This window comes from Motacilla alba, chromosome 7 (genome assembly GCF_015832195.1).
Source record: "Motacilla alba alba isolate MOTALB_02 chromosome 7, Motacilla_alba_V1.0_pri, whole genome shotgun sequence".
NCBI lineage: Eukaryota > Metazoa > Chordata > Aves > Passeriformes > Motacillidae > Motacilla > Motacilla alba.
Window position 1 is genome coordinate 9330660 of NC_052022.1, and position 25361 is coordinate 9356020.

Genomic DNA, 25361 nt, shown 5'->3' on the forward strand with positions numbered 1-25361 from the left:
TGTGTGAGCCGGAGCACTGAAGCAGTGACTTGTATCCTGCAACTGGAATAAAGTGGAATGACTTTTATTGGCATTTCAAAGAGCATAGGAAGCTATTCATGCTCTCTTGATTGCTACTGAATTTGGTGGCACAGCATGATTATTTATCAACTTGAAAACTTTAGACTTGTACACATGAAGAATCCTCAGTAGTGCTGACTCTTCTGAATGTTAATGTTTGTTTGCTTGCCTTTTTTAAGCTAAAATGCTTGTTGGATACAGTGCCTACTTTTTTGCAGATAGAATTAAAATACTGATGGGCAGGTATGTGCTGTTACCCCTGAGCATGGTACAGCTTGAATACTTAGAAATTAATTTTGAAAAGCTGTGAGAAGAGCAGCTTCTTTCAAAGAATCTGCTACATTGTGACCTTCTTTCATTTTCCCATGAATTGCACTATGCCTGAGTCTCCCTTGGCAGTCCCTTTCCCTTTAACTGCCCCTTGTTCTTGGCTGAATATGTCATGATGCTGATGTGGTTACTGTGCAAAGCGGGAGGTTTAAGAAGATATTTTTGCAAACTTGCACTAAATGCAGGTGTCTGTGTATTTGCAAAGTGAAAACAATAGCATGTGTATTTTTGCAAAATTTTGAATTATTAGTCACTGTGCTTTTCTTCTCCTGCCAAAGCGAAGTGTATAATTAAGAAAAAGCTTAAGACTGTTCAAAGTGTGTCCTTTGAAAGGGAAGATTTGCCTATTTGAACTTCATAGCTAAGCATAGAATGGCTTGTCCTATTGTCTGACCTGATCCTGGAATGAAGTGCTTGGGACCTGCCACATGGTGAATTACTAACAGTAAAGGTCACCAGAAGGATTGTAATGATTTGTCAACTGATTATCTGTGGGTTTTTTGTGGGAGTTTCTTTTCAAGCCAACACTCTTTTTCAAAGTTGGAAAAAAACTGCATACAAAGGCTTTTATCACACTTGTGAGTGGAGAAAAATGAGACACATGTTGTGATAGCAGCTGGTGTGTTTGCATAGGCAAAGCTATCTATAACTAAATGTTTTAGTAGCTTTCTGCCCTGTTGCTCTTGGTATATGCTAAGGCTGACTCTGGACAGTTAACACCACATTTAAAGAGCCACTGCTTTGTAACTTCATGCCTTCGAATGCTATGGAGCCAAGCCCTTAAAAGTTCCAAAGATCACGTACTATGAACTTGGATGAATATGTTCCTTAAGTATTGCATAAAATCTTAAAAGCAGTTCCTGGAAGGGATTGCAGGTGGTTGTACTGAAAAAACAAGTCAGTCAGATACTTCTAAGATTAGGAATTAAATAATTGGAGTGAAAAAGCTGCCTAGTGCCATAGCAGTTAAATGCATATTTTTTAAAGGCTTTTTAAAGAAATTCTGCTGCTGCTCTGCTAAATCAGTCTGTCCTTACATTTACCTTCACTACCAGAACACCTAATGATTGCAGGGCAGTGCTTGTTGTTCCTCCCCAGAAAGGGGACTAGCATGTGTAGGAGTTTGCTTTCATCCCTCAGATGATCAGATAATATTTTGTTTCTGTGACTATAAAGAGGAAAGTGCTGCTTGGTGGCCGGTGTGCTGTGCCCCTGTACCTCATGTGGGCAGAGTCTGTGATTTGGGTGCATGGAGTGCTGTGTGAGGGAGAAAAGGAGCTTGGGGGAGAGCAAGAGGAACAATGACAACAGGACAGGGCAGGTGCAATTTGAACACAGAATGAAGGTGAAAATCCTTCTGGCTTTTCTTCCCTTGCAAAGTAAATGCTGAAATGGTGATAATCAGTGTGCTGTCAGTGCAGACAATAGATGAAGATCCTTTATGGTTTGAGGAATGAGGAATACAGGTCTTCTCTGTTGAAGTACTGCATCTCTGATTGCAGGGAGTAAAAAAAGTCTTGAAACCCACAGACAGTAGATCCTATTCCAGGCTGTGCAGAGCACAGAGCCTAATTACTTCTTACTTTTGGCTTTTATATTTTTCATATATTTGTAATCCTGCTATTCCCCTCTCACCCCCATCCCTATCAACTAGGCATGAAAGTGTTTGATATTTACTGCAACAAGTGTCTTGTTCAAATTCATCTTTGCCTTTGTTTTTAAAGCCACTGTGATATTCTTTTGCTTGTTAATAAAGTGCCATGTATTTTTGTGAGTAGATTCGCCATGCGTTTAATGACTCAGTAGTAGTAGTAGTTCTCATAGTCAAGGAAAAAGTTAATTTTACATATATCTGTTACCTTGTAGTTTTATTATTGTCCTAAAACCATTTGAGATTCTCTATGTGCACAGCTGAGCAGGTATCACACAACATTTCTACCACCTGATAAGTGACTGTTTTGTTTGACAGATGATGTCTCAGGCTGAGGGCCAGCAGAGAGACTTGATCAGGAGCATAGAATGCCTTCCTGCCTCCGGTCACCTTACATCCTTGGATCAAGACCTATTGATGCTCAAAGCAACTTCCATGGCAACCATGAACTGCTTAAATGACTGTTTCCATATTCTCCAGTTACAGCATGCTTCTCAACAAAAGGGATCCTTACCAGCAGGTGGGTATAGGTGCTCACAGAGAGCAGAACTCTGGAACAAATACAAATCCCTTCCTTGCAGAAATGTTTGTTCCACTAACACAGGGGCAAAGGAAACTGCTGACTGTCTGGTTTCTTGTGAATTTTTCTAGACGCCAGCTTGCGTTGGGTGGAGCTCGGTGCATGTTGAATATATATTTTTTAATCATTTATTCTATCAGGAAGTCTGTGGCAGCAGCTGCATAGATGTAACACCTAGTTGTTGTACATCTCACAACAAAATAAACTATGTAAGGCACCCCAACATGAAAACTGCCTTTGGGATACAATTGTAATAGTGGAGAGGGAATTTGATGACATTGCAGATTCTGGGACATATAGTGTCCACTACCTCTCTGCCAAATGTCATACTTTTTTAATTCTTTTTTTGCACACTGAATACCTATTATTAGTATTTACATGTGTGTAGCTTCCATTTCCAGTTAAGCATTAAAATGCAAAACTCTAAATTGGCACTGATTGTTACTAATACTGTTTAAATATCAGTGTTCTTGTTTTGAGTTACTACCTTAGTCTAAACCATGGTCTAAGGACAAGTGTTGTATTCTATTCTGAGGCCAGAACGGACTTGTAAGTAAATGAAAATTGCTTAAAGCTTGGGAAAAATACAAAATCTCTTCTAATAAACAACTGACTACCCCAACAAACAAACCAAAACCCCCAAACCCTACTGCTCATGGGTGTGAAATATGTGCATTCACAGGCAGCAGACAAACATGTTGCCATGTCTGCACAATTGATCACTTCCATGCAAGTAAGAGCTTAGTGGAATTGTTCTACCTGATTCATGTGCAGTCTATGGAATTGAATGTGGTTGTGGTTGTTTGTAAATTCTTCTGCATCTTATTGTGCCCTTTTTCATGTGTTTGCTTTGTGGCTTTTTGTGAGGTTTATAGGATTTTCAAATGCTTCTCTTACACAACAGATCAGTAGATATAGTAAGTATTTAACAAAGGACACACATAAATTGTCTTTCCCCTTATCAGTCCCATATTCCTCTCATATTTGTGGTGCCTGCTTTGCCTGGGCGTATTATTTCTGAGCTGTGATTAATTTAATTTCCAAGATGAAAAAAATGTTACACAAAAGTATTAAAACTATATAAAAAGTGTTTGTGATTCTGAAATCACCAGAGACATTAAAAGAGAACATGTGAATGGATTGAATGAAATTTTTTGCTGTATTTCAGTTCAAAATTTCATTTTAAACACAAAAAACAGGATGGCAACTCTTGAGATATTTGTCTGAACTCTGAAGTTATGCTGAAAGAACTCTTCCTGTTCTCTGTGAATTTTTTGACTGTTGCTGTGTAACTGTGGGAGATGCACATCAGAAGTATTTTTGTTTTGGCATTTTCACATATGCACTACTAAGGTGATTTTTTTGACTTGTATCTGGGGACACAAATAGGGTCCAATGAGCACCACTGTAATGACTTAAGATAATTTTGGTTTGGGGTCTTTCTGACAAGTGATGTAGGTTTTTAATTTTTTAAACCATGCAGGGAAAAGCTTTAATTCACTGGCTGCTATTCAGCTGGTATCTGCCTGTTATAGCTGAATCTAAAAATACTGCTTGAACACGTCCAAATCTTGAAGATTTCCAGTGATATCCTGGGGAGATGGATGGAGAAGAGAGGATCAGCAGATTGGATGATGCATTACTGGGGCCAGAGTTAAAAAGAGACCATTTAGAGAATACATGTGTCTTTCTACAGCCTTCCATCTCCCCCCTGCTGTGGCCTTTCTCAAGACACTGTAATACATTTGTTCCTTTCAAGGATTGCCAAGAACTTTTTAAAATTATATATTTTTAAATCCATTTAGCTTAGATTTCTCCTCCTGACTAAGGAGGGATACTTCTGGTTCAACTGGTGGAGCCAGGCTTAAAAACCAAGGATTAGAAATACTGTAAGAATGCCAGTTTGCTATAGATTATTAGATGACAAAAAAAACCCCAAAAAACCCCAACAAACCAAAAAAGAAAGCAATCAGAAGACTGAAAATACTGTCCCAACACGTCTAAGTGTGTTCTGAATCACAAACTTAAAGATGAACAAGTTCCACCTATTAGCTTTTGTGCAACAGCAATTTGCAACTCTTGAATAAAAATGTAGGAAGTGAAAACTCAAGAGGTCTGCACTGTGCCAGAAAGGAAGTGCTGGCAACTGTTTGAAAAGAAATTGGTGAAGACTGTAGGGGGGAGGAGGATGTCACAAGTAAGGAGAATGGCTTGTGCCTGTGCAAAATAGAGAGCAGATTTGTATATGCTTTTCCAGTGGAAGAGAAGTCTTAAGGTGGTATCTTGTCCATTCACAAGGATTAAGGCAGAGGTAGAAGTTCAAATCTTTCAAAAATACCCTCTTAACAGCAAAAATTTAACAGAAAATGTAATAAATAAGGTTATTTTATCTGTAGCTGATAGAAAATATTAAAGGGAGGCTGTTGGGTAAATTCAAGCTAATACAGAGGCAGAGAATGTTGATTAAGTGCAGCCTAGAACATGCAGTTAAAGATTGGTGTGTTGAAAGTTACAGCTTAGAAAGCAGATGTCATGGAGAGGTTTTCAAGACAAGTAAAACCTTTTCAAAAAGGTGTGATAGCAGCATTCTGAGCATCTTATTTTTTGACTTCTTTGAAACTTCTCTTTAAATAGCTTTAATTTAGTGTGGTCAGGAATTCTTGTTTCTTGTGATGTAGTGGATTAATGAGTCATGGATGATGAAAATAAGCTGCCTGGCTGTGGAAAAGTTGTCTTGTTTCAAGTAGCAAACAAAAAGCTGGGCTTTTTTTCCTGTGTTTTCCTGGTGGAGATGCTGCTGTTTATCTGAATTAAGCTTGCTCTGCCTGTTTTAGTTGAGAATGTGACCTAGTTGCAGGTAACAGGGGTCTGGAATGAAAGGATTGTGTATCATATGGGAAGAGACAACAGACACCTTAGTATAAGTGTCTTAGTATAGCACAGGGAACTACTATCTGGTGGTAGAAATTCAGGATTCCTGAAAATTTCTGTGTTTGCAACCCAGCCAAGATGGTTTTTCAGTTTGTGTATTCTTCAGTAAAAACTGATTGGAATCACCTGTACGTTTATTGCCCTTTGAAAAAGAATGGAACATTTGTATTATTAATGAGGAACCTGACCCGTTCTGATAAATTAACTGGGAGTAACTAGAGATGCTGGAATCATCAGGTGGGTAATAGCTTTCCAAACCCTGCAGGTTTGTTTTTTTTCTTTTTTTTTTTTTGACAGCTATTATTTATTCAACAGTGTGTGCCTGCCTTCTCTGCAGCTGAGAAAAGACAAGCACCCTCTCCAGAGAAAACAGTGGCAGCAAAACCTCTGCTTTAGGTCTTTTTAGTCTAGAACAGAGCTGGAGTTTAGAAGCTGATAAGTGGAAAGCTGTTTTTAATTTTGGTACCAGCTAAAGAGAAGTGTAAGGGCTGCTTAACATTCCCATGATACTGGGCTCCTCCTGTAGTGTCTGATTACACCTTTCATGACACCAACTAGTTTCTCCAGTCCAAGTTGCATGTATTACAGCTCGCCAATCCCAGTGTTTGTGCTAATGATCGCTGAAGGTGGTGTCTCATTGCACCACCTTTGTTTAGTGGCTGCTGGAGGCATTGGCTGCAGGAGGAATTGGCTGCTCTCAGCTTATGCCATAAGAAATAGTTCTTTTGTTGGAAGCTGCTATTTACTGACCTTGCAGAGGATGAGCAAGCTTCAGCGCAAACTTTCCTTTGCTTCAGGAGCGACAATCAGTTGGTTGGAACCGAAGATCTCCCTGGCAAACCACTTCAAAAATGGAGCAGCTCAGAATTTCCCAGCAGAGATAAACAAGCCAGCATCTGTCAGAGAAGAGCAGTCCATTGCAGAGCCCTGCGAGCTAACAAGGGTAAGGTAATGTGACATCCCATTTCTGTGGGGAATTATTTGGAGGAATACCTGTAAATGTTTCAGTCATATTATGTGGAAGTGATTTAACAACAGTCGTTCTCATACTTGTGGTTAGTTGTGTAGGGGGAGGAGTGAGGACATTTGCTGTAAGTGAAACTCTCTACCTTGTTTATTCAACAAATTTTTGCTGCTTTATGTAACTTGTTGTCAAGTGAAGGGAGCCAATCGGGGTGGTAATGCAAGGCAATGAAATAGGGTTTTTGCACTTCATTATTTACTTGTTTTAGATAAACTGCAAGGGAATACTGCCTAAATAAAATTTGTGACACTCTCAAAATAGGCCCAGGAAGAACTGGTTAAGCAGACAAAAGACAAAATTGGTGGTCTGCAGCTATTACATTTCTCTTTCTTTTCTAGGTTTGTTACATCTGTTTTTCTTAATCTGAGCAACTCTCATCATTTGATTGCAGGGTGGCTTAATGCATTTGAAATACAGTTACAGTCTGTATCATTTTCAGCTATAGTCTGTATCATTATAACTGACAAAAAGGATTTGAATTGCAAAACACTGAAGTAAAAAGCAGCAGGGATTATGAAGAAGAACATGTTTCCCTAACTAAGCTAGAAAATCATAATTACATCCTCTTTATGCTAGTTGGTTTCACACAGTTGTTTGGCTGAGACTGTGTAACTGTGAAAAGATAATGTGCTGTTTTATGTCTCTGCAATAGCACTGGGCTGTCTTAGAGCAAAATTGAAATGGAAAGGATTTTTTTTCAATTGCTATAGTTTATAGATTTTTAAATAGGTCAGAGTAGTTTCTATTAAGTTAAAAAAAGAAAAGATGAAACAAAACTAGGAGCTTTCAACTAAAATACTTAATTCCTTCATTTCAGTAATTAAGGTAGTCACAGTTTGAGTACTTAATGTATCTGAGGTATGACAGGTGTTATCACTCCCCACAGTTATTTTCAACTCCCTTATTTCTGAGAGCAGAACAGTATAGCATTCTTGGAAGGGAGTCACCTGTGTGATACTGCACTTGTCATCAGGATTTGAGCCCTGTGTGAGGGCTTGGTCCCCTGGTTTTGGTGGTTGAGTGTTGATAAACCTGCCTCGAGCCAGGGCAGCTGCTCCAGGACAAAGGCTTTGCTTAGGCAAAGGCATATTGCTGCCTTCCCGTGGCATCCAGTGCCTGTCCCCTCTGCATTTGCCTCCCTCTAGCTATTTGTCCCAGGAGGATGCAGCTCAGTGCCCCAGCAGTGCCAGCATCCCTCCTGCCTGAGGTGTTTGACTTTGTTTGCGCTGTGGTGGTTGTTAAAACAGTGCAGATGTAATTTGTAGTCTGTCTGCTTTAGTTACACAGACGCAGGCACTCGCTGCGTATGCATGGGGTTTTGTTATTTTATTGACACTACTCCAAGTTACTTTTTTCTTTCACTGTTACATATTTGTGCTCACTGCAACATGGTAATGCTTGTGCAGCACAGCTTGTAGGTACCAGGTGTGATGGTAGTCAGGGAAGTCAGAACTGCAGTCTGATACAGCCTTTGGAGTAGTGAGGGCAATACTGGGAAGACTGAAGTAGTGTGGAGGTGGAGGGGGTTATTGAGGTGGTTGGAATTGCTGCTAGCTTTTGGTTTGCTGTTTCTGTGTATGTGTTACATGCTTGACATTCTGTGAACTCACAAAACTTACAGGAATTTCTTTTAACTTTTTTTTTTTTCAAGACCCATATGAGAGAGGGTGAGAAATCTGAGCCTGAATCCTCCAGATAGAATCTGCATTGAGTTATCTTCATATTCATTCAAATTCTTCAGTTGTTTATCTTGGGAGTGGATTCAGTTGTGTGGCTCTCTGCAGGGGTTTATTTAGTCTTTTTTCATACATGGGCAATTAAATACAATATGAAGTCCATTTTGAATACTGTCTGGCCAGTTACATCTTTGAGCAAAGTTTATGGCTCTTATTCCAGGAACCTGAAGAAATAAATCCAGATGAGGAGCTGGAGGATATCTGTGATGATAAGGAAGATGACCTAGGAGCAGTGGAAGAGCAGCGCAGCGTTATCTTGCATCTTTTGTCTCAGCTGAAACTTGGCATGGACTTAACAAGAGTAAGTAACTCAAGTGTGTAAATTGGCTGCAGTAAAAGTGAAGTATCATTTAAAACTCAACCCCTGTATTGAACAGTATTGAGTTTAGTATGAAACTGTGGCCAGTAGCAACATCAGGTCCCAAGATCTGATGTCCCAGACTGGGACAGGTTTAGGTGAAATGTGCTGACTATCTTTTTTATTACCTCTTCCTTGTGTTTTCTACTGTGCTTCTGTTGCCTTTCCTGTAATGGCCTGTCTTCTTTCCAGTGTTTGAACCTTAGTCTTTTCATGCTGTTTCCTTCAGCCTTCTCATATTTTTCTTTCTGCTTTCTTTCCATGATCTCTTTTCTATCTTGATAATGCTTTTTCACACAGTTTGTATAACCCTACACCTGTGTCCATGATGCTTCTGAAAAGAAGTTTTCTTTTGGTTCCCCCTTATCTATCTTTAGATGCCTGTTTAAGCCTCTTTCCTTTTCTCATTTCTGTGTTTGCTCACAAGCAGGCAAGAACAAAGTTACGCTGGAGGGAATTGGATTTAACACTTGAGTGCAGATCTCAAAAGCAAGCAGCTTGGAAAAATTAACACTCAGGTGCTGTTAGACAACTTGGGCAGCAAATCTGGGAAAATCAGGCTGCTACCAGCTTATGTTCAATTCATTCTTGTAAAGACTTCTTGCCATAAGCACTAGACACTTTGAAATAAAAAAATGAATTTTACAGTAGCATGGAATGAGGAAAGCACTCTATTTCAGAGTTATGGATTATTGTTTTTTTTTTTAACCTATGTTTTTTGAGCACTAGCTACATAGCCCCTAGAAACACTTGTATTGTGCAGCTTGTGTTTCACAACTTGGGAGGGAAAATAAAAAGATGGTTTGAACAGATCCTGCTGTCTGTGGGTCAGACATAAACCCCTGCTGCTTAACGAGGATCTGATGAAGTCACTCTATCACTTACATTGAGGATTGGATTTAGGGTATCTTTTGCTCTTAGTTGAAACAAGTTGTTGAGCCAGTCTCCCAGTTGTGACTTTTGGCTGTGTGGGGAGAAATGTGTGTGTTTCAGAGGAGGCAAACACTGAAGTGGACAAAGCTGTATTTGAAACTGGTAATGAAGTTGTTAGAGTTGTACTCAACTCAATATCAGGGTACTGAAGTGAAAAGCCACTTAATACTCAAGGTTAGTGTTGCAACAGCATGGCAAGTGTATTCAGTTTAACTTGAATGTCTATTAGTCTTATATCTGTGCTTTTTTTCTTTGAAAAAGAGATTGAAGTGGATTTAAATCTGATTTTAATGGATTGTCTTGATCCCATGGTTGAGATACTCTGTGCTGCTGTTTACAACAGTTAGTTATGTCAGCTGTATAAGTTTAGCTGTGTGAGGCTTGTTCCTACTGCAGAGAAGGAAAACACTGATGATATCCACAGCCTTTCACCCTAGGGGATTGCCCTTGCTCAGGAAGGACAGGGGTTGCTGGTTTGTCTTGAATGTAACTGTGAAAGTGTGAAGTACCTCTGCTCAGGGGCACAGGATCAACCCATCCTATGCTGCTCCTGGATGCTTGTCCTAGTTGCTGTGAGGAGGGAGATTCTGCAAGCTCTCCAGAGCTGGTATGGCTTCCCAGCTTTCCTCTCCATTAGACCATACCTTTCCTAACTTCTGCTCTGAACCTTCTTTGCTGTAGTTTGAGTTCCTTCATGCCTGTTTTCTCTTTCACAGGTATATGGGACACATTATCTCTTTGCAGCTCTTTCATGTTTTTGGGTATTTTTACGTGATGCTCAGTTCCTTTCAATCTCTTTAGTCCTACTTGTACTTGCTAGGCTTTTTTTCTCCTTGTAAATTGCTTTTCTGGAACTTTAGATCACTGTATTTTCCTTGCATCTTACAAGAGGAACAAGAAAGTGCACTCTGAAAGTGTGGTGTCCCAAGTAGGACAGAATCCTCCTGTCAAGGGCTTCTCTTATAAAACACCTGTCTCTGTTTTCCTTCCTAGAGGCTTTTGGCTTATGGCTTTTCTTTCATTTTCAGGTGGTTCTTCCCACATTCATCCTAGAGAAGCGGTCGTTGCTGGAGATGTACGCGGACTTCATGTCCCACCCCGATCTCTTCATCGCCATCACGAACGGCAGCAGCCCCGAGGAGAGGATGATCCGCTTCGTGGAGTATTACCTCACCTCCTTCCACGAGGGCCGCAAGGGAGCCATCGCCAAGAAGCCCTACAACCCCATCATCGGGGAGACCTTCCACTGCTCCTGGAGGATGCCCAAGAGCAGCGTGGCCAGCGATGCTGGCACCAACTCCTCTGCTCATTGCCCCTCGGAGCAAGTAACTCTGCCTAAAGATCCGGAAGGGCAAGCAGAGCCGGACTGTTACACAGTGAAATTCGTGGCTGAGCAAGTGTCCCATCATCCCCCTGTCTCAGGGTTTTATGCTGAGTGTGTAGAGAGGAACATGTGTGTCAATGCCCACGTCTGGACAAAAAGTAAATTCCTAGGAATGTCAATAGGAGTGACAATGGTTGGCGAAGGTAAGTGTAAATTCTGTCCTTTGTTCATTTTAGAAGGTTGTTAAAATATAAATTTGTTAGCAACATTAGTATTATTAAATAAAATTTTTACAATTTTGTTTATTAAAATATTGAATTTGGTAGCAATTTGATGTTATTTTCAAAATATACAAGTTGTCATTGTAGACAGCAAATTTTCATATGGGAGGAAAAAATAGAAAGGTTTTTGCTTTGCCAAAAATCAGGATTATATTGGAAATAAAATATTTCTTTTGAGCCAAAGGTCAGTGCGATGTAAACTAATATTTATGAATTAATTTGCATCAGATATTTATTAGATAGAAGCATTGTTGCATTTCTCTGTATTGCACTTAATATTCCTATGCACATTTTGATTTTCTTTAACTAGAAAAATTGGATCCTTTAGGGACAGAGAAGGGTAACTGCCCTCAAATTGTAATTTTCCTTTAGTTATTAGTATTTACTGAACAAGACGAGACAGCCTTTCCCACTCTGTGTCCCCTGTGTATTTTGTCCAACACCTGGGGATTCCAGGCACTTGCATATAAACTACACTCTGGACAAGGGAATGACCAAGGGAATGCCAGGGTATGTGAAAGGCACATCTTTGGCTGTACAGGTAATTTCTGAAGTTGATATCTCTTGTAGGACCTTTCTCAAATGAGAACTTTTTTCAGAATTTTGCTTGTTGTTTGTGATGATGCCAGACACCCAGAGGTACTGTGCTTCAGAGGTGTGGGCTGGGGCAGGCAGCAGTTAGATGTTGCCTGTTTTCTTGTAAGGGTAAGAGGGAGATCTTGTGCTTTTGGTTTCTTTATAGGAATCAAACCCACTGATCTTAAAACCCAAAGAAAAATTCTAGTATTTGATGAGATTCTTGGCATTTATTGCCAAGGTTGCTGTCAGGAAGGAGTTGGGTTTATCTTGGCAGAGAGGTGCAGTAAGGAGAATTGTCTCTGCTTCCTGTCTTCAGGTTGGGTAAGGTGTATTATAGAAAGGGCAAGCAGGAGTATTAGCATTCCTCAGGATCTGCAGTTCAGGGAATCCTTTTGTTATTTCCTTTTGTCAGTGTAAATCTTGCTGTGCTCCAGAGCCATCAAAAGAGAGTGGCCAGCCCTTATATGCACTACTGAAAAGTATGTGCATACCACGGGATTGTACTTTATGGAACAGTATTATTGAGATAAATGTCTTTTCCCAAAAGAAGCTTCAATGCACATTACTCCATTAAGTAATATGTTAGTAAGAATGTTTGTATCTAGAATCTAATAAATGTCAGTCTTGTGTGAGTTTTTAAATTTTCTTTTTTTTGTATGAGGGGCTATGAGGAAAGGTAGCCAGATGTATTACTGACTATTTGTTTCAACAACTTGTTTGGCCTTTTCTGAAATGGCACTGCTTTACAGATTCTTGTATTTCTTCACACAGGTGTCCTACATCTCCTGGAACACGGGGAAGAATACACCTTCTCTTTGCCCTGTGCATATGCCCGCTCAATTTTAACTGTTCCTTGGGTAGAGCTGGGAGGAAAAGTCAACATTAACTGTGCAAAAACTGGGTATTCTGCAAGTATTAACTTTCACACCAAGCCCTTCTACGGTGGAAAGTTGCATCGGTGAGAACATTTTGTTTGTTTGAAATGAGACTGATCTCACTTTTGAAGAACTGAAGCTTACATGTAGTTCTGTTTCACTTGGTGCAATTTGAAAGTGACACATCATGTGGGGCTTTTTCCGTGGCTCACAATGTGTCTTTCACTTTGCAATAGCTACTCTTGTGTCATAAGAGATAAGTTAGAGGATGTAGTTTTGCTTCAGTGATTTAATTTGGAAGCTGTTTTGTTATTTGTCTCTCTGAAGTTAGTCACAGATACAGAGGCTTTTTAAAGAGAGATCTGTTCAAGGTACTGTAACCATTGAAAATTTGACATGGTAATGATTGGACATTGCCAAAAAAATCTCTTGATGGAAAGAAGCCGTGTTGTCATGGTTACTCAGCGCGCAGGAGTTGCCATGGCAATGGTATGGATTTTTTTGTAGAGTGACCCTTGTTGTTAGGCCTCAGCTGGATGTTGGCTCCTTGGTCCTGTACCTCTTTAGCTGGATGAAATAGAGGATAGTGATAATGGATAGCTAGACATGTATCAGTCATGCCAAGATTGCACATAAGTGCCAGCAGTTTGTTATCACTAGTGCAGGTTCAGGCAGATCCTGTGGTCTGCAGTGCTGGCAGTGGTTGTGTGTCAGAGCAATGCAACCTGGAGAAATACAGAGAAAGGGAGTGTAATGGAGCAGTTCAATATTGCGCCTCAGTAGTGAGTGATACAACTTTGTTTACTTTCAGCTGAGAAGAGGCAGTAATTTTGAGAATGGTATTAAAATACTGGATGTCAGTATTGTCTTGTTAGCACACAATGCTTGAAAAAGATCAAGCTAAAGTTGTGAAGAAGTAACTGCAGAGTCTGACCAGGCTGATCTCTGGCATCCTGTGGATTCAGGCTTTCAGAGATCTTTTGGGAGGAGGACAGGCAGCCCACCATGTGTAAGAGCTTTGGTGAGGTGTGAAAGTCACAGGACGAGAAGCAGCACAAAATTAAGGCTGCTTGCTTGTCAGCTGCTCCTTCTGCTGTTTTCAGTAATTGTTAGTGCTTCTTAACTTCCACAGAGAAAAAAAATGTAAATGTGCTTTTATTGCTCACTTTTTTTTCAACAAGTCCTAAATTTTTGTAATGGAAAACTGTGTGAGCAGCATATACTTATCAGTCTGGGTTTTTAAGATATTTCTCATGAGGTTAATTTAGCTTTGAGCTGCTGGACCATGGTATGACAGAAGTCTTACCAGCTGCCTCCTGCTGTGAGCTGGCTGTGAGCCTTCCCCCCTTGCCCTGGAGATTCCCTGCAGGTCTGCTTTGGCTGGCATCCTGTATCCCTGTGCTGGGAGGTCTGACCTGTGGTGCTCATTTCATTGCTTGAGAGATAAATTTCTCTATTTTGATGTTACAACTGGGGAGGACGGGTGGGTGCAGGCACAGTGGGAAGTGACCAGTGTGTGTGGAAGAAGGGAAGTGGCACTTGTGTCCTGAGCTCCCATTTGCTCTGAGTGTGGCTCCATGCAAGGTGGGAGCACAGAAGTGCTGCTTTCCACTCTCGGGGATGCAGTTGTTCAAAGGACATCAGAGCAAGCTGGTGGTGTGCAAGTTAGCTGTCCTCAGCTGCATGAAATGGAAGTGTGGAAGGAGATGTAGCCTGTGCTTTGTGTGAGCACTGATGAAATGCAGGAGGGCTGGAAAGTGGTGAGTTTTAGGGAGGTTGTGTACAGGTAACTGCAGTTTAATTGGGGCTAGAGAGTATCCTTTGTGAATCCTGCAGCACCTTACAGGTGAGAATGTCTCAAGTCTCGTTTGCATAGTGCACAGACCCTTTTATTTGTTTGTAGGAGAAAAGTTCTGTTTGAGACTGGCAATTGGCTTGCCAAGCAATGCTCAAAACCTGGGTCAGGATGAAGTGGATGTCAGGAGGTCTTTGTACAGGTCTTGAAGATGAGAAGAAAAATATGCATCAGTGTGTGTAATTACGGTGATACTTGAGCATTATGCAACACTTTGAATGAAACGCTGCATGTTAGAAAGGCACTTCCCTTATCTTGTTATTGGCAAAGGTTTCTGTGGAAGAGACAGGGAACAAAAGCAGTTCTGATTCCTACTTTCCTACCTTGCTTCTGCCTTTGTGTGTCTGCTGCTTATGTGATCAACATGAAAATGAGACCACCTACATAAGGAGAAGGTTGAAATGTAAAGATGTGAGATGAAGTTCCAGCAGGTAGTGAGATATATTATTGCTAGAAGTTTAGTTTTAATTTTTTAAGCCTGAACTATGTATCTGATGTGATACTTCAAGTGGAAATTATCAATTGCTTGTTCTATGTGAATCAGCTTGTGTTAGTTTCTTTTTCATTTTCAATTTCCTGAAGAGGCTTGAAACAAGCTGAAGCCAAAAATGGAGTTTCCTGGGTAACATGAAGAGAACTAGAGCAGTGAGTGAAAGTCACTTTGCTCTTTGAGCTTCTCCACACAAATGCAATTCAAATAACTAACATTTTTCAAGGCAGCATGACAAGTTTGCAAACTCATTTAGGATTTGAGTAATAATGCAAGGAATAGTCCTCAGGTTTCTTCAGCCATGGCTTTTTAAAAATAAATTTCTTTCCTAGAGTCACAGGGGAAGTGAAGCAGAACATGACGAACACGGTGGTATGCAGAGTGCAGGGGGAGTGGAACAGTGTGCTTGAGTTCACCTACAGCAACGGGGAGACCAAATATGTGGACTTGACAAAGCTCTCTGTGACAAGAAAACGAGTCCGGCCCCTGGAGAAGCAAGGCCCCTTTGAATCTAGGTAGAGTATGTGTTTGCTTTTGTCTGACCCTTTCTGTCCTGAGCAGTCTGGTGAGTGCCTTAGGAAAAGCTGCAAATATAAATTCGTGGCTAGTGCTTAGCAGCAGTCATCCTTACTTTTTATGTTTTCTTAAAATAAAAATCAAGAGAAAGTGCAAAGCTCTAGTGCAGGTGCATGGTTGTTTATTTTGCCTCCTATTTATGAACAGAGGGGTTTTTTTTGAGTTCACAAAGTGCTTACCAGAGAATAGAATCTCCCTATTAGTTTTGTTTTTACCCATCAGCTACACAGCAGGGCAGCTCCTGACATCCTCACAAGAAGCTGCTTGTTGAATAACACTTCCAATAGCAGCTGTGAAGGGTTTGCAAACAGAGGTTAGATTGGCACTGCCAGAACCTCAGAGCCCTTCCTGCCTGCTCCCAATTGCTGATGTAGGTCTGAGACTTGGCCATGAGCCCTCACCTGCACTGCAATGCTCTGACCTGGGCTGGTTTGTCATGTGTGAGTGGAGAGAGTGCTCCTGTTCCACAGGGATCCTGCAGTTTGAGGTGGCTGGCTGGGAAGCCTTTGGAACAGTCCAGTTACCAGTTTATTTTGTAGGAGGCTGTGGCAGCATGTGACAGAGTCTCTGCGGGATGGAGACATCGATAAGGCTACAGAGCACAAGAGAGCCCTGGAAGAACGGCAGAGGAACGAAGAGAGACTTCGTGCTGAAACAGAAACACCTTGGTGTACTAAATACTTCCTTAAAGATGTAAGTTTCCAAGCAGTCACCTGCTACTGATGAGGGTGGAAGCAGAGCTGTTATGCAAGCAGGGGCACATATGGGTCTGTGTCCTATCAGAATAGAGTATTTGGCCTTAGATCTTAAAGTTTAGCTTTGTGGGATCCATAGCAGTAAGGTGACATAAGAATTCCTAGGCCTGTAAAGGTGTGACTTCATTCTCCCCTTTGTAAATGCTTGGATTTTGCATCAAAATGTTTTCCATTTCCTGGTCCCGTTTCTTTAACCAAGCACTTCCTCAATGGCACATGGAAAATAGTTTTGTGTATACACATGTGAGCAGGCTGTAACAGTAAATACCCAAAGAAAATAATCAGTAGTACTAATTTTGCTGAGGTTGTGTGTTTATGTACCCAGCATATTATTGTTAGCAAGAAGGAATGTGAGTTCATTCTCAACTGACCACTTTTTTTGTTCTTCTATGTTACATTTTGGATAAAGCTTATTTGTGCAGTATCTTAAGCTGCACTTCAGTAATAGTAGTAGTAATAATATAGTAAGGTTTGTAACAAGGGTAAGTGCAGCCTGCCCAGGAGGGTTGGGGAATGCTGGTATGATAACTCTGGAATAGGCTTTTCTTGAGATCCATGTGATGAGACCTTGCTTGTGTAGAGACCTTTGCTGAGCCCTTTGCAGCAGGAGAGTTCTTGAGTAAAATTAATACTGTAGTAGTTTAGATTCTCCTTACAGTGAAAGCTTTATCTGTTACACTGCAGTAATGTGATTCCTCCTCTTCCCATAGCTGTGATCTAGTGAGGGTGTAGAACATAGGCTAAAAGGTTTCTTTCTCTTGGATATATTCCAGGTTTGTTTTATCAAATTCAGGACTAGCTCCCACAAAGGTTTTTATTCTCTAAAGCTGTGTTAGTATGATTAGCTCTGAGTTAGATAGTTGTATTGTTAGTATTGTTAGATTTGCAAAAGATGGAATTCTGTTGCTAGTCCAGGATACAGATGAACTCAAAAAACGTTTAAATGTGATCCTGAGCGCTGCATTTCCAGGTAAGCAGTTGGGCTGATGTAGAGCTGATAATCCTGGCTAGCTGCCTCTCTGCTGGCTGCTTATTTGGCTTCTGAAAGCAATTTGAATCACACAGTTGAGAAGAGTGGCTTTTTGGCAGGGTTAATTACAAGTGCAGCCTGCTCCCAGGGAGCCGGGGGCTGGGAGGAGCCTGCACGTGTGTGAGCAGCCTGCAGTGCTGTTCTCAGTGCCTCAGTCTGCAGGAGTTGAAGATACCAGCTCTGTCCCTCTGCTGTTCACAGCCATCAGTCTCATAGTTGTGTGAAGGCAGTTCTGCCAAGGCAGTGTCTTTATGATAACCGTACTTTCTCTTTAAATTGCAGGGAGATGGCTGGGTTTACCATAAACCCCTCTGGAAAACAGTCTCTGCTGCACAAACTCAACCAACAGACAGTAACTAGAAAAAAGCTGCTTTAAGATGAGTTTTCTGGTTTTCCTCTCCTTTTCCTCTGTCTCTCAGAACACAGTAATCACACTGAGTGTCCCCTTTTTATGTAATTGTGCAAGTTTAAATGAGCATAAAGAAATAACTATACTAGGGCACTTTAAAGCTATTTAAAAAAAGAAGGTAAAAATCCAAGTTGTAGAGACAAACCTGCCAGGTACATTCAACCAACTTGTTTTTTTGTATGATCCAAGAGATTTTATCTGCATTGTGTAAGATTCTTCCAAGTAGATCTGATTGCAAAAGCTGCCTGAGAGAAGAAGGAGCCTGTTGGATTTTAGAGTGACATAGGAACTCTTTTGGAATCTGTGTCAAGCTCTTTAGTCACTGAAACCTCCTCAGTACACATGTAGACAACAGCAACAGAAAATTGCTGCTTTTATGCCCAGTAATTAACCTTTTTGGCAAAAACTGGAAGGGTGTTTGGAAGATGTGCCTGAAATCAGTATTAAGAAACAACTGGATCATGACGACCTTTTCTTGGGAGAGAACGCGTGCATGCATCGGAGGAGTATGGGATGTACGTAGAGACTACTTTTCTTTTTTATGGATTTATAAAAGCAATTAGAAGTGTAACCATGGAGAAATTTTTCCTCTGAAACATTTTAATATACTTGAAATAGTTGACTTGAATTGGAAAAGTAATTTGAACACTTTTCAACTCTAATTTTATTAAATCTCTTTGAGTGACTGGTTTTTCTCAAGTTATAAAATAATGAGATCTGGCCTGTTTTTTCTCCTCCAACTTCTCTTCCTGAGGACTAAAGCTTTCAAAATGAACAGAAAACGTGCAGTTTTGTATTTAAATTTCTCTGCCCATCTAATAGTTTCAGAGATGAAGTATCAGTGTTACAAACTGTCTTTTGGGTTGTTTTGTTTTTTCTCCTGTGGTGTTGTTCAGAACAAAGCAGTGAAATGTGACCTTGAATACATGGACTGTAGGTCCTGGTTTTTCATCTTTCCATAAAAAAACCCAAACAAACATCTGATTATGCTGAGGACTGAGTATTGATTTGAAACGCAATCAGATATCAGGAAACTGTATTCAGGTACAAACATCCTTTTTTTTTTCTCCTTTTTATAACTATTTTATTGAAGTCTAAGAATTGCTGGCAATTAAGAATAGTACTTACTATGGCTTTCGTTATTGTTGTAACTACAAGCTACCTTAATTTTTCCAACAGTGGTGCCTTAATCTGTTTTTTCTTCTGATGTAGTCTTCCAATCAGTGTATATAACATTATCTGCCACTTCCCAGCCATGCCAATGGCTGCACCTGATCCAGCATCATAAAAACTCTCAACTGTGTTATCTGGTATGATGTTTTCCATAGAGAAGATGCAATTGTAAGAATGCATCAGAAGGTTTAAATAACCACGTTAACTTTCAACACAAACTGAAAATCATGCAAAAAAAAATGAGTTGGGTTTATGCACAACTGTTTTGATCCTCTTGTACATTTTTTTTTTGCTGTGAAATGCACTGAGATCTCAATGCAAGTCATAGTCCGTTTGTGAGAAGTGGGGGGGGATAATAAAGCTACAAAATGATTCATTTGTTCTGTCTGCTTTCCTAGAGATCAGGTGACCAGGAAAGAGTAGGTGGTTCTTTTCTTTCATGCTGGAGATCTGTCTGGGCTTTCCTTGGTCCCAAAAGTGGGATATTTTGGCACTGTGTGCTTGAGTGGTAACTATTCTCCAGCAGAAGAATGTTTTGGGCCCTACTTGTCTTGTTTGTGATATTCTATACAACCATCTTGTTGTGATAGTTTTGGATATCCATTGGGCATTTTCATGCTTAACCGGGAATAAAAATAAAAATTAAAATAGTGGGATTAGTTCCTCCTTGCTTCTGGGTCTGCGGCGCATTTGGCTCCTTGGCCAGTTCCAGGGTTTGGGGTGGGAATTGTGGTGGCAATGTGTGAAATTCTTCCATGGTTCATCAGTAACTGCACCAAAATGGAGCTGGTAGAGGAACAGATTAGCACTGTGTACGTTTCCTAGTTGTTTTATCCATGTCACGTGGCACATTTGCTTTAAATGAACAGCAAGGGCTGTGGTGCAAGGCCTGCCTTTTAATATTGCAGTGATCAGAGCAAAACCAAACCTTTTCCAGCTGAGCACACTCCAGGGATCAAACTTAAGCTAACTAAAATATAGACTTACAACTCAGTCACTAAACTCAGCTTAAAATTTTGATTTGGGATTTGTCAAGGCGATGGCTGTAAATGAGACTGAAAAGCTCCCATGTTGACCATAAACCCATTTGTGATCCTTATGTAATACTATAAGTCGAGTTATTTCTCTTCCATCCTCATCTGGTATGCCTGTGGTTTCACACTAAGAGAGCTGTTACTAATTTTATTGTGTAAAAATAGACCTAATGCTGAAGAAATACTTTGATAAAATACATGAAGTGATTTCTTTTAACAAGGGGATGTTTCTAGGCAAAAAGAAGGTAAAGCTGTCCTTTATTCAAGTGATCATGAGAACTGGAATCGTTCCTGATATGGATTTAGTTATGATGCAAATTTCTGCTTCTAGAAACAAAGGACATAGTTGAAAACCATTTAAAAAGAAAAAATCTAGCCACTGAATATCCAGCTTAAATTGTAATTGTGATTCTTCTGAGAATGGCAAACACCCTGCAGAGTAATGGATGTATTTTTAACTCTGACCAGATTTGATTCTCTTGCATAACTGATGTTGTTTCCATCCTGTACCTTCTGGAGCAAAGGGAAGGGCTCAGTGCTGCTTCCTGTTAGATACTTGCTAGAACCACAGTGTGTTCCAACAGGGAACATGGCAAAGTAGGACATTGGCTTGTGTTACCGTCTGTCTTCTTGGCTTGACTGGGCCCCACTGAAGTTAAGAGCAGAATTTTCATTGATCTCCGTGGTTTTAGGCCCCCTGAATCATAAACAGATCTTGGATCTTAAATAAGTGGCTGTCTTTAGAGGTGCTGTGCAGCCTGCTGCTGCTCATAGAAAACAGAGTGCAACAAGTCAGCCCTGTTTAACACAGGCTTTCAGGTGTGTAATCCTGATGGATTTGTGTTTTATGAAAAAAATGCACCATGCAGATTGGGTTGTTCAAGATTTTAGGCATGGGTAGGGGAAAAGATAAAGTTTTTCAGCATATTTATAGTATGAACTGTCAAGCCTAGGATGAAGGCTGTCTTCCCAGGAGAATTTGGATTTCAGCCACCAGAATAAGAGATGCAGCCTTCAATGTCTAGTTTGCACAGGCTGATCCCCCTCTGTCCCTGTCACCTCTGGGAAGAACAGGTTAGAGTGTCTTTAAAATCCTTATGAGCATGGAAGAACAAGTAAACACGTTCATCAGTGTGTTCAAACAACTTGGTGCAGAACTTGGTATGGAAATTCTGCTCAAAATACTGTGGGAAGGCAAGATTGGACAGTCCGGGGGGGGGTTTGGTGTGTCCCTGTAGTTTTTTATCTCCGTGACAGAAAAGCTGTCCTCTGCTCTGTTTCTCTTGTGCTAGAGCAGTGGTTAATGTATTAAAGAAATGAGGCTGGAGTCAGGTGAGTTGGAAAAGATGTATTTGTGGGGAATTGGGGAGGGTGTGCTTCAAGAGAGAAGGGTTAATTTGAAAAATTGTGAGGTGTCAGGAGGTAGCAGCCAGGTGAAGATTAGTGACAATGACAGGTGTGGTCACAGTTGCAAATGGCAGAAGTGGTAGCTAAGCAAATTTTTATTTAGATTTGGTGCAACCTAATTAATTCCCCTTCTGTCCTTATTTGAAGTGTTTAGAGACAATTTATTTCTAGGTTTTTAATTTAGCAGCTGTAAAAACAGACCAGGGAGATGGAAACAATAGCTAGAGGAGTAAAGGTTTTTATATGGGTTAGTGCTGTCATAGCTGAGCATTTAATAGAACCAAACCAGCCCTGCAGATCTGTGTCCCTGCTCCACATTGAGGAGCCTCAGATGCAGAAAACTTGTGGCTGTTGCATGGTTTGCTCCCTTCCCCTCTTTTCTGGGCTGATCCATGCAGCTGTGTGATGGCAAGAAATGTATTCCTCTCAGATGCTATTCCAAAAAATACACCTCGGTGTAGGTGTCAGGTATGGGCTTGCAGGACTTGGGAGCAAAGACCTCAGGTGCCCCTAAGGGTGGAGAGATTTGCACAGTACCAGGGTTCAGAGTGAGTGTGACTTACCTTTCCTTAATTGCTGTCCAGAATAGAGGCAGCCTGGGTTGATCTGGTGATCGTGGGGATAAAGGTCTCAGTTCAGCCTGATCGTGTTTCCCCAGGTGGGGTAACTCAGCAGGGGGTGTGAGAGTTTCCAGAGGAATTGGCCACACCCTTGTGTTGATGCTGTTACTGTGGCACAGATCTGGCTAGAGGTGGCTGGAAACTGGTCTGATGGGGCAAAGGCTTGTCTAGATATCCTGCATGGAAAATTTTTAGGGTGAAGCAGCCATGTCTACACTGGTGACTTCCTTTTTCTCTCTCAAAGAAGCTTCACACACGCACCTGAGCTATCAACCCAGGAATTCCCCAGAGAGGAAAGGTATGTTGGAGTTGCATCATATCAGGCTTTTACAAACTGGATCTTTGGACAGTGTTGCATGAGTGATTTTCTTGGATGTCAGCATTTCTTCCATAGAGGGTGTGTACATCTCATGATGTCTTTTTTTCCTGCTACAACGGATTTGGTGTGTGTATGTGTAGGCCATTAAAAAGAGGAAAATTGTTTTAATCACTGCAGAATAAGCTAGAAGAGAAACTCATGATGACAATATAGAAAGACTTAAAAAAGAGAGATGTGGAATTCAGCTGCTTATTAATAAAAGATTAAACATTATTATTTTAAAAAATAATAAAAGGAATGCTTTGCATCATTATACACTTTTAAGTACGTACAAAGTCAGTTCATAGAATAATGTTTCACTTTAACCAAAATATTGATTCCTCAGTTCATTGTATCTGTGGGAGGAAACAGATCTTATAAATAATTTATGTACTAGATCTTAGTTCCATTTTGAAAAGCAGGTTTTTTTCCCCCATGAGCTAAATGCTTCTCCCTTATCCTCTTGTTCCTCGTGATGAGGACTTCTGCCTGCTGCATCACTGAACGTTTCTATTCCCATCACTGTCCTGGAGCTCCCCACCTGGAGAAGCTGTTTTGCTGGCCTCGTTGTCCATGTTGTTGTTGAGGATGTCGTCACAATCCATCTGTGCCATCAGGTTGAAGCGCTCAGCCACGCAGTGGGCGGTGAGCCGAGCCTCGGGGTCGTGGTCCCAGCACTCCGTGATGGTGTCGCACAGGAAGCGCATTCCCTGCAGGCAGAAGGGCTGAAATTAGGATCAGAAGGCAGGAAGAAGAGGATCTAACACAGTTTTAGTGGTTTACCAGACTTCTGACAGCCTCCTGCATAAAGGCTGGTTTTGGCCAAGCTTAAGCACTAGAGGAATCAGCCTGGGTAAGTTGTGGAAGTGCTAATGCTTCCACTGGCACTGCTTGTGTTAGAGCAGCAGCCTCAGCTCTCACAGCATCTGCTCCCAAACATTCCCCATGCTTCCTGGAAACTGGCTTGTGTTGGCTGTGAGACTTAGAGTCTGTTTCCTTCCAGCCTGTATTTATTTCCTGTCTCAGCCTTGCCCGTTTGGATCTGAGCACCCTAGAATCAGGAGGGACAGGAGAGGTGTGGACAGTGACCTGTAGGCTGCTGGCTGAGCCCAGACCTCTGGGTTTGAGCTGCACCCTGCCTGTTACACCTGGAGGGAGGGGTTGGGAAGGGGGGGGGGGGAGATGGTTTTCAAAGGTAGGTGTGAGAATAATTTCTTAAATCTGACTTCTTGTTTTAGTGGCATTCTGAAAGAGTGTGCTGTGCCAAATGCTCATTTCAGTGTGCAGCTGAACCTTGTTCTCTTATCACAAAACAGTGTTTTGGTTGAGATGGGCTGAGGTGCTTCCCAGCTTACTTCAGAGCACATGGAGTTCCTCTCAGCTACAGTGCTTACATCTCCCAGAAAGCTGGGGTTTTTTGTCCAATTGTGTAGGGCTCTGAAAAGAGTCAAAATATTTTGGGAAGAAAAGAAATGGTAGTATTCAGCTGGTGCTTTCCCCACTCTTTAGCTAGTAACACAGCTAGCACCAGAAGCTGTGTTGAACTTTCCCTCGCCCATGTAATTCCATCATGTGCTATTGCTCTTGGCATCATTGTCAACTAAAGTTGGAACCCAGTGGAAAAATCATTATTCTAAATAAAGCTTTGTATTTTTGAGTGGGTTTTATGTATTTCTTAATTTGCAATTAAGAGAACCCTAAAGTTTCATATGGACCCACATAAGAGGAAAATCCAAGTCCCACAGAGATACAGGGTCAGTTCCATCTGCCCTTCCGCATCTTACTCAGAACTCTCTGCTAAGGTTCATTGTGCTAAGTCTCCCATAATAGATACAGATTGGAGTGAACAGGACTGTACAGCAAAACTGACAGATGGTGTGTTTCAGCACCTCTGACGTCACTTATTTATTAGCTTAGTTGAAAGGATTTGAAGGTAATTGATTACATGCAAAAATGAGCCAGCTTAGGTGAAGCTTTTAAAGTCATCCTGTTCTCAAACAGGACATCCAAGATTTTCTGTACTTATTTTTCCCTGAAATAATAACATTTATTTGCAGTTTGCCTTGTAGTGATGATGTTCTTTTGAATAGTATAACTGAAACATCTTGTTTGGCTTACAAAATGAACTTAGTTTGGCTTTTTTGTTTGATATCTGTTTTTCTAAGATTCCAAAGGATGCTGAGTTGTACAAGTGTATTTTTAGTGGCAATATTGACTTAAGCTTCCACTTCTCTTTCCTGTCCTGCACCAGCCTCTGGTTGTGCCAGTACATCAGTCTGTTCAGCTGCTTTGTGAACCAGATTCAGGAATTTACCTGGCCTAAAAAACCTTTTTTTTTCCTTCTTTTTTTTAACATGCTGGGGTGTGAAACAAGGTAGAAACATGGACCTAAGGGGTCTGTAAGTTATCTGGGAAAGTGGGGATTCATTTCTTCAGCGGACTTTGTGGTGGGGCCTTGCAAGCAGTTGCCCTTAAGCTGCTGTCGGGTGAGCCAGCCCTGTCAGGGAAATTAGTGCTGACACTTGGTGAAAATCAAACCATGGTCTTCACTTGACTGAGAGCAATCCTGATGGTTGAAACGGGGAAGTTTTTATGACTTATTGTCATTGGGGGGAGCATCTATCAGTGCCTCCCATTCAGATGAGTGACTGTCACCCAACACTTCCTCCCATGGGAAGCCACTCCGGACCCCCAGAGTGGCACGAGCCGGTGGCTTTCTGCTGCTTCCCAGCAGATGGTGCTGCCCAATTCCTCATCCTAGGGAGAACTGTTGCAAAATGCCCAGAAAATGCTGTAAAGCCAGGCTTGTAAGGAGATGTTTATTGGACCAGCAGAAATTAATCAGAGAAAAAATTTCAGCAACATGATGTGGCTTTTCTGTTCCTCTTCCCCAGTGACCATCAGATGGTCCAATAAAAGTTCCCACCTTATAAGCCTTGCTCTGTTTGCCTGCTACACTGACCCAGCTACAGCAACATTATTTCTGGGAGGT

General features: G+C 41.1%; 2 protein-coding genes across 3 annotated transcripts in view; one reads left to right on the plus strand and one right to left on the minus strand.

Annotated features, from left to right (window-relative positions):
* The window catches only part of OSBPL11 (oxysterol binding protein like 11), a 38502-nt gene extending 19180 nt beyond the window's left edge, over positions 1 to 19322 (plus strand). For both annotated transcript variants that reach the window (XM_038142354.1, XM_038142355.1), the window contains 8 exons: positions 2360 to 2561; positions 6350 to 6495; positions 8473 to 8613; positions 10632 to 11130; positions 12559 to 12745; positions 15340 to 15522; positions 16123 to 16276; positions 17651 to 19322. In XM_038142354.1, coding sequence (XP_037998282.1) covers positions 2360 to 2561; positions 6350 to 6495; positions 8473 to 8613; positions 10632 to 11130; positions 12559 to 12745; positions 15340 to 15522; positions 16123 to 16276; positions 17651 to 17728 — 1590 coding nt within the window. In that variant the 3' untranslated portion in view covers positions 17729 to 19322. The remainder of the gene's footprint in view (positions 1 to 2359; positions 2562 to 6349; positions 6496 to 8472; positions 8614 to 10631; positions 11131 to 12558; positions 12746 to 15339; positions 15523 to 16122; positions 16277 to 17650) is intronic.
* Positions 19232 to 25361, minus strand: part of LOC119703092 (TGF-beta receptor type-2-like) — a 33957-nt gene continuing 27827 nt past the window's right edge. Inside the window, exon 7 of the mRNA XM_038142356.1 lies at positions 19232 to 23079. Within this exon, the coding sequence (XP_037998284.1) occupies positions 22867 to 23079 (213 nt within the window). The 3' untranslated portion in view covers positions 19232 to 22866. The remainder of the gene's footprint in view (positions 23080 to 25361) is intronic.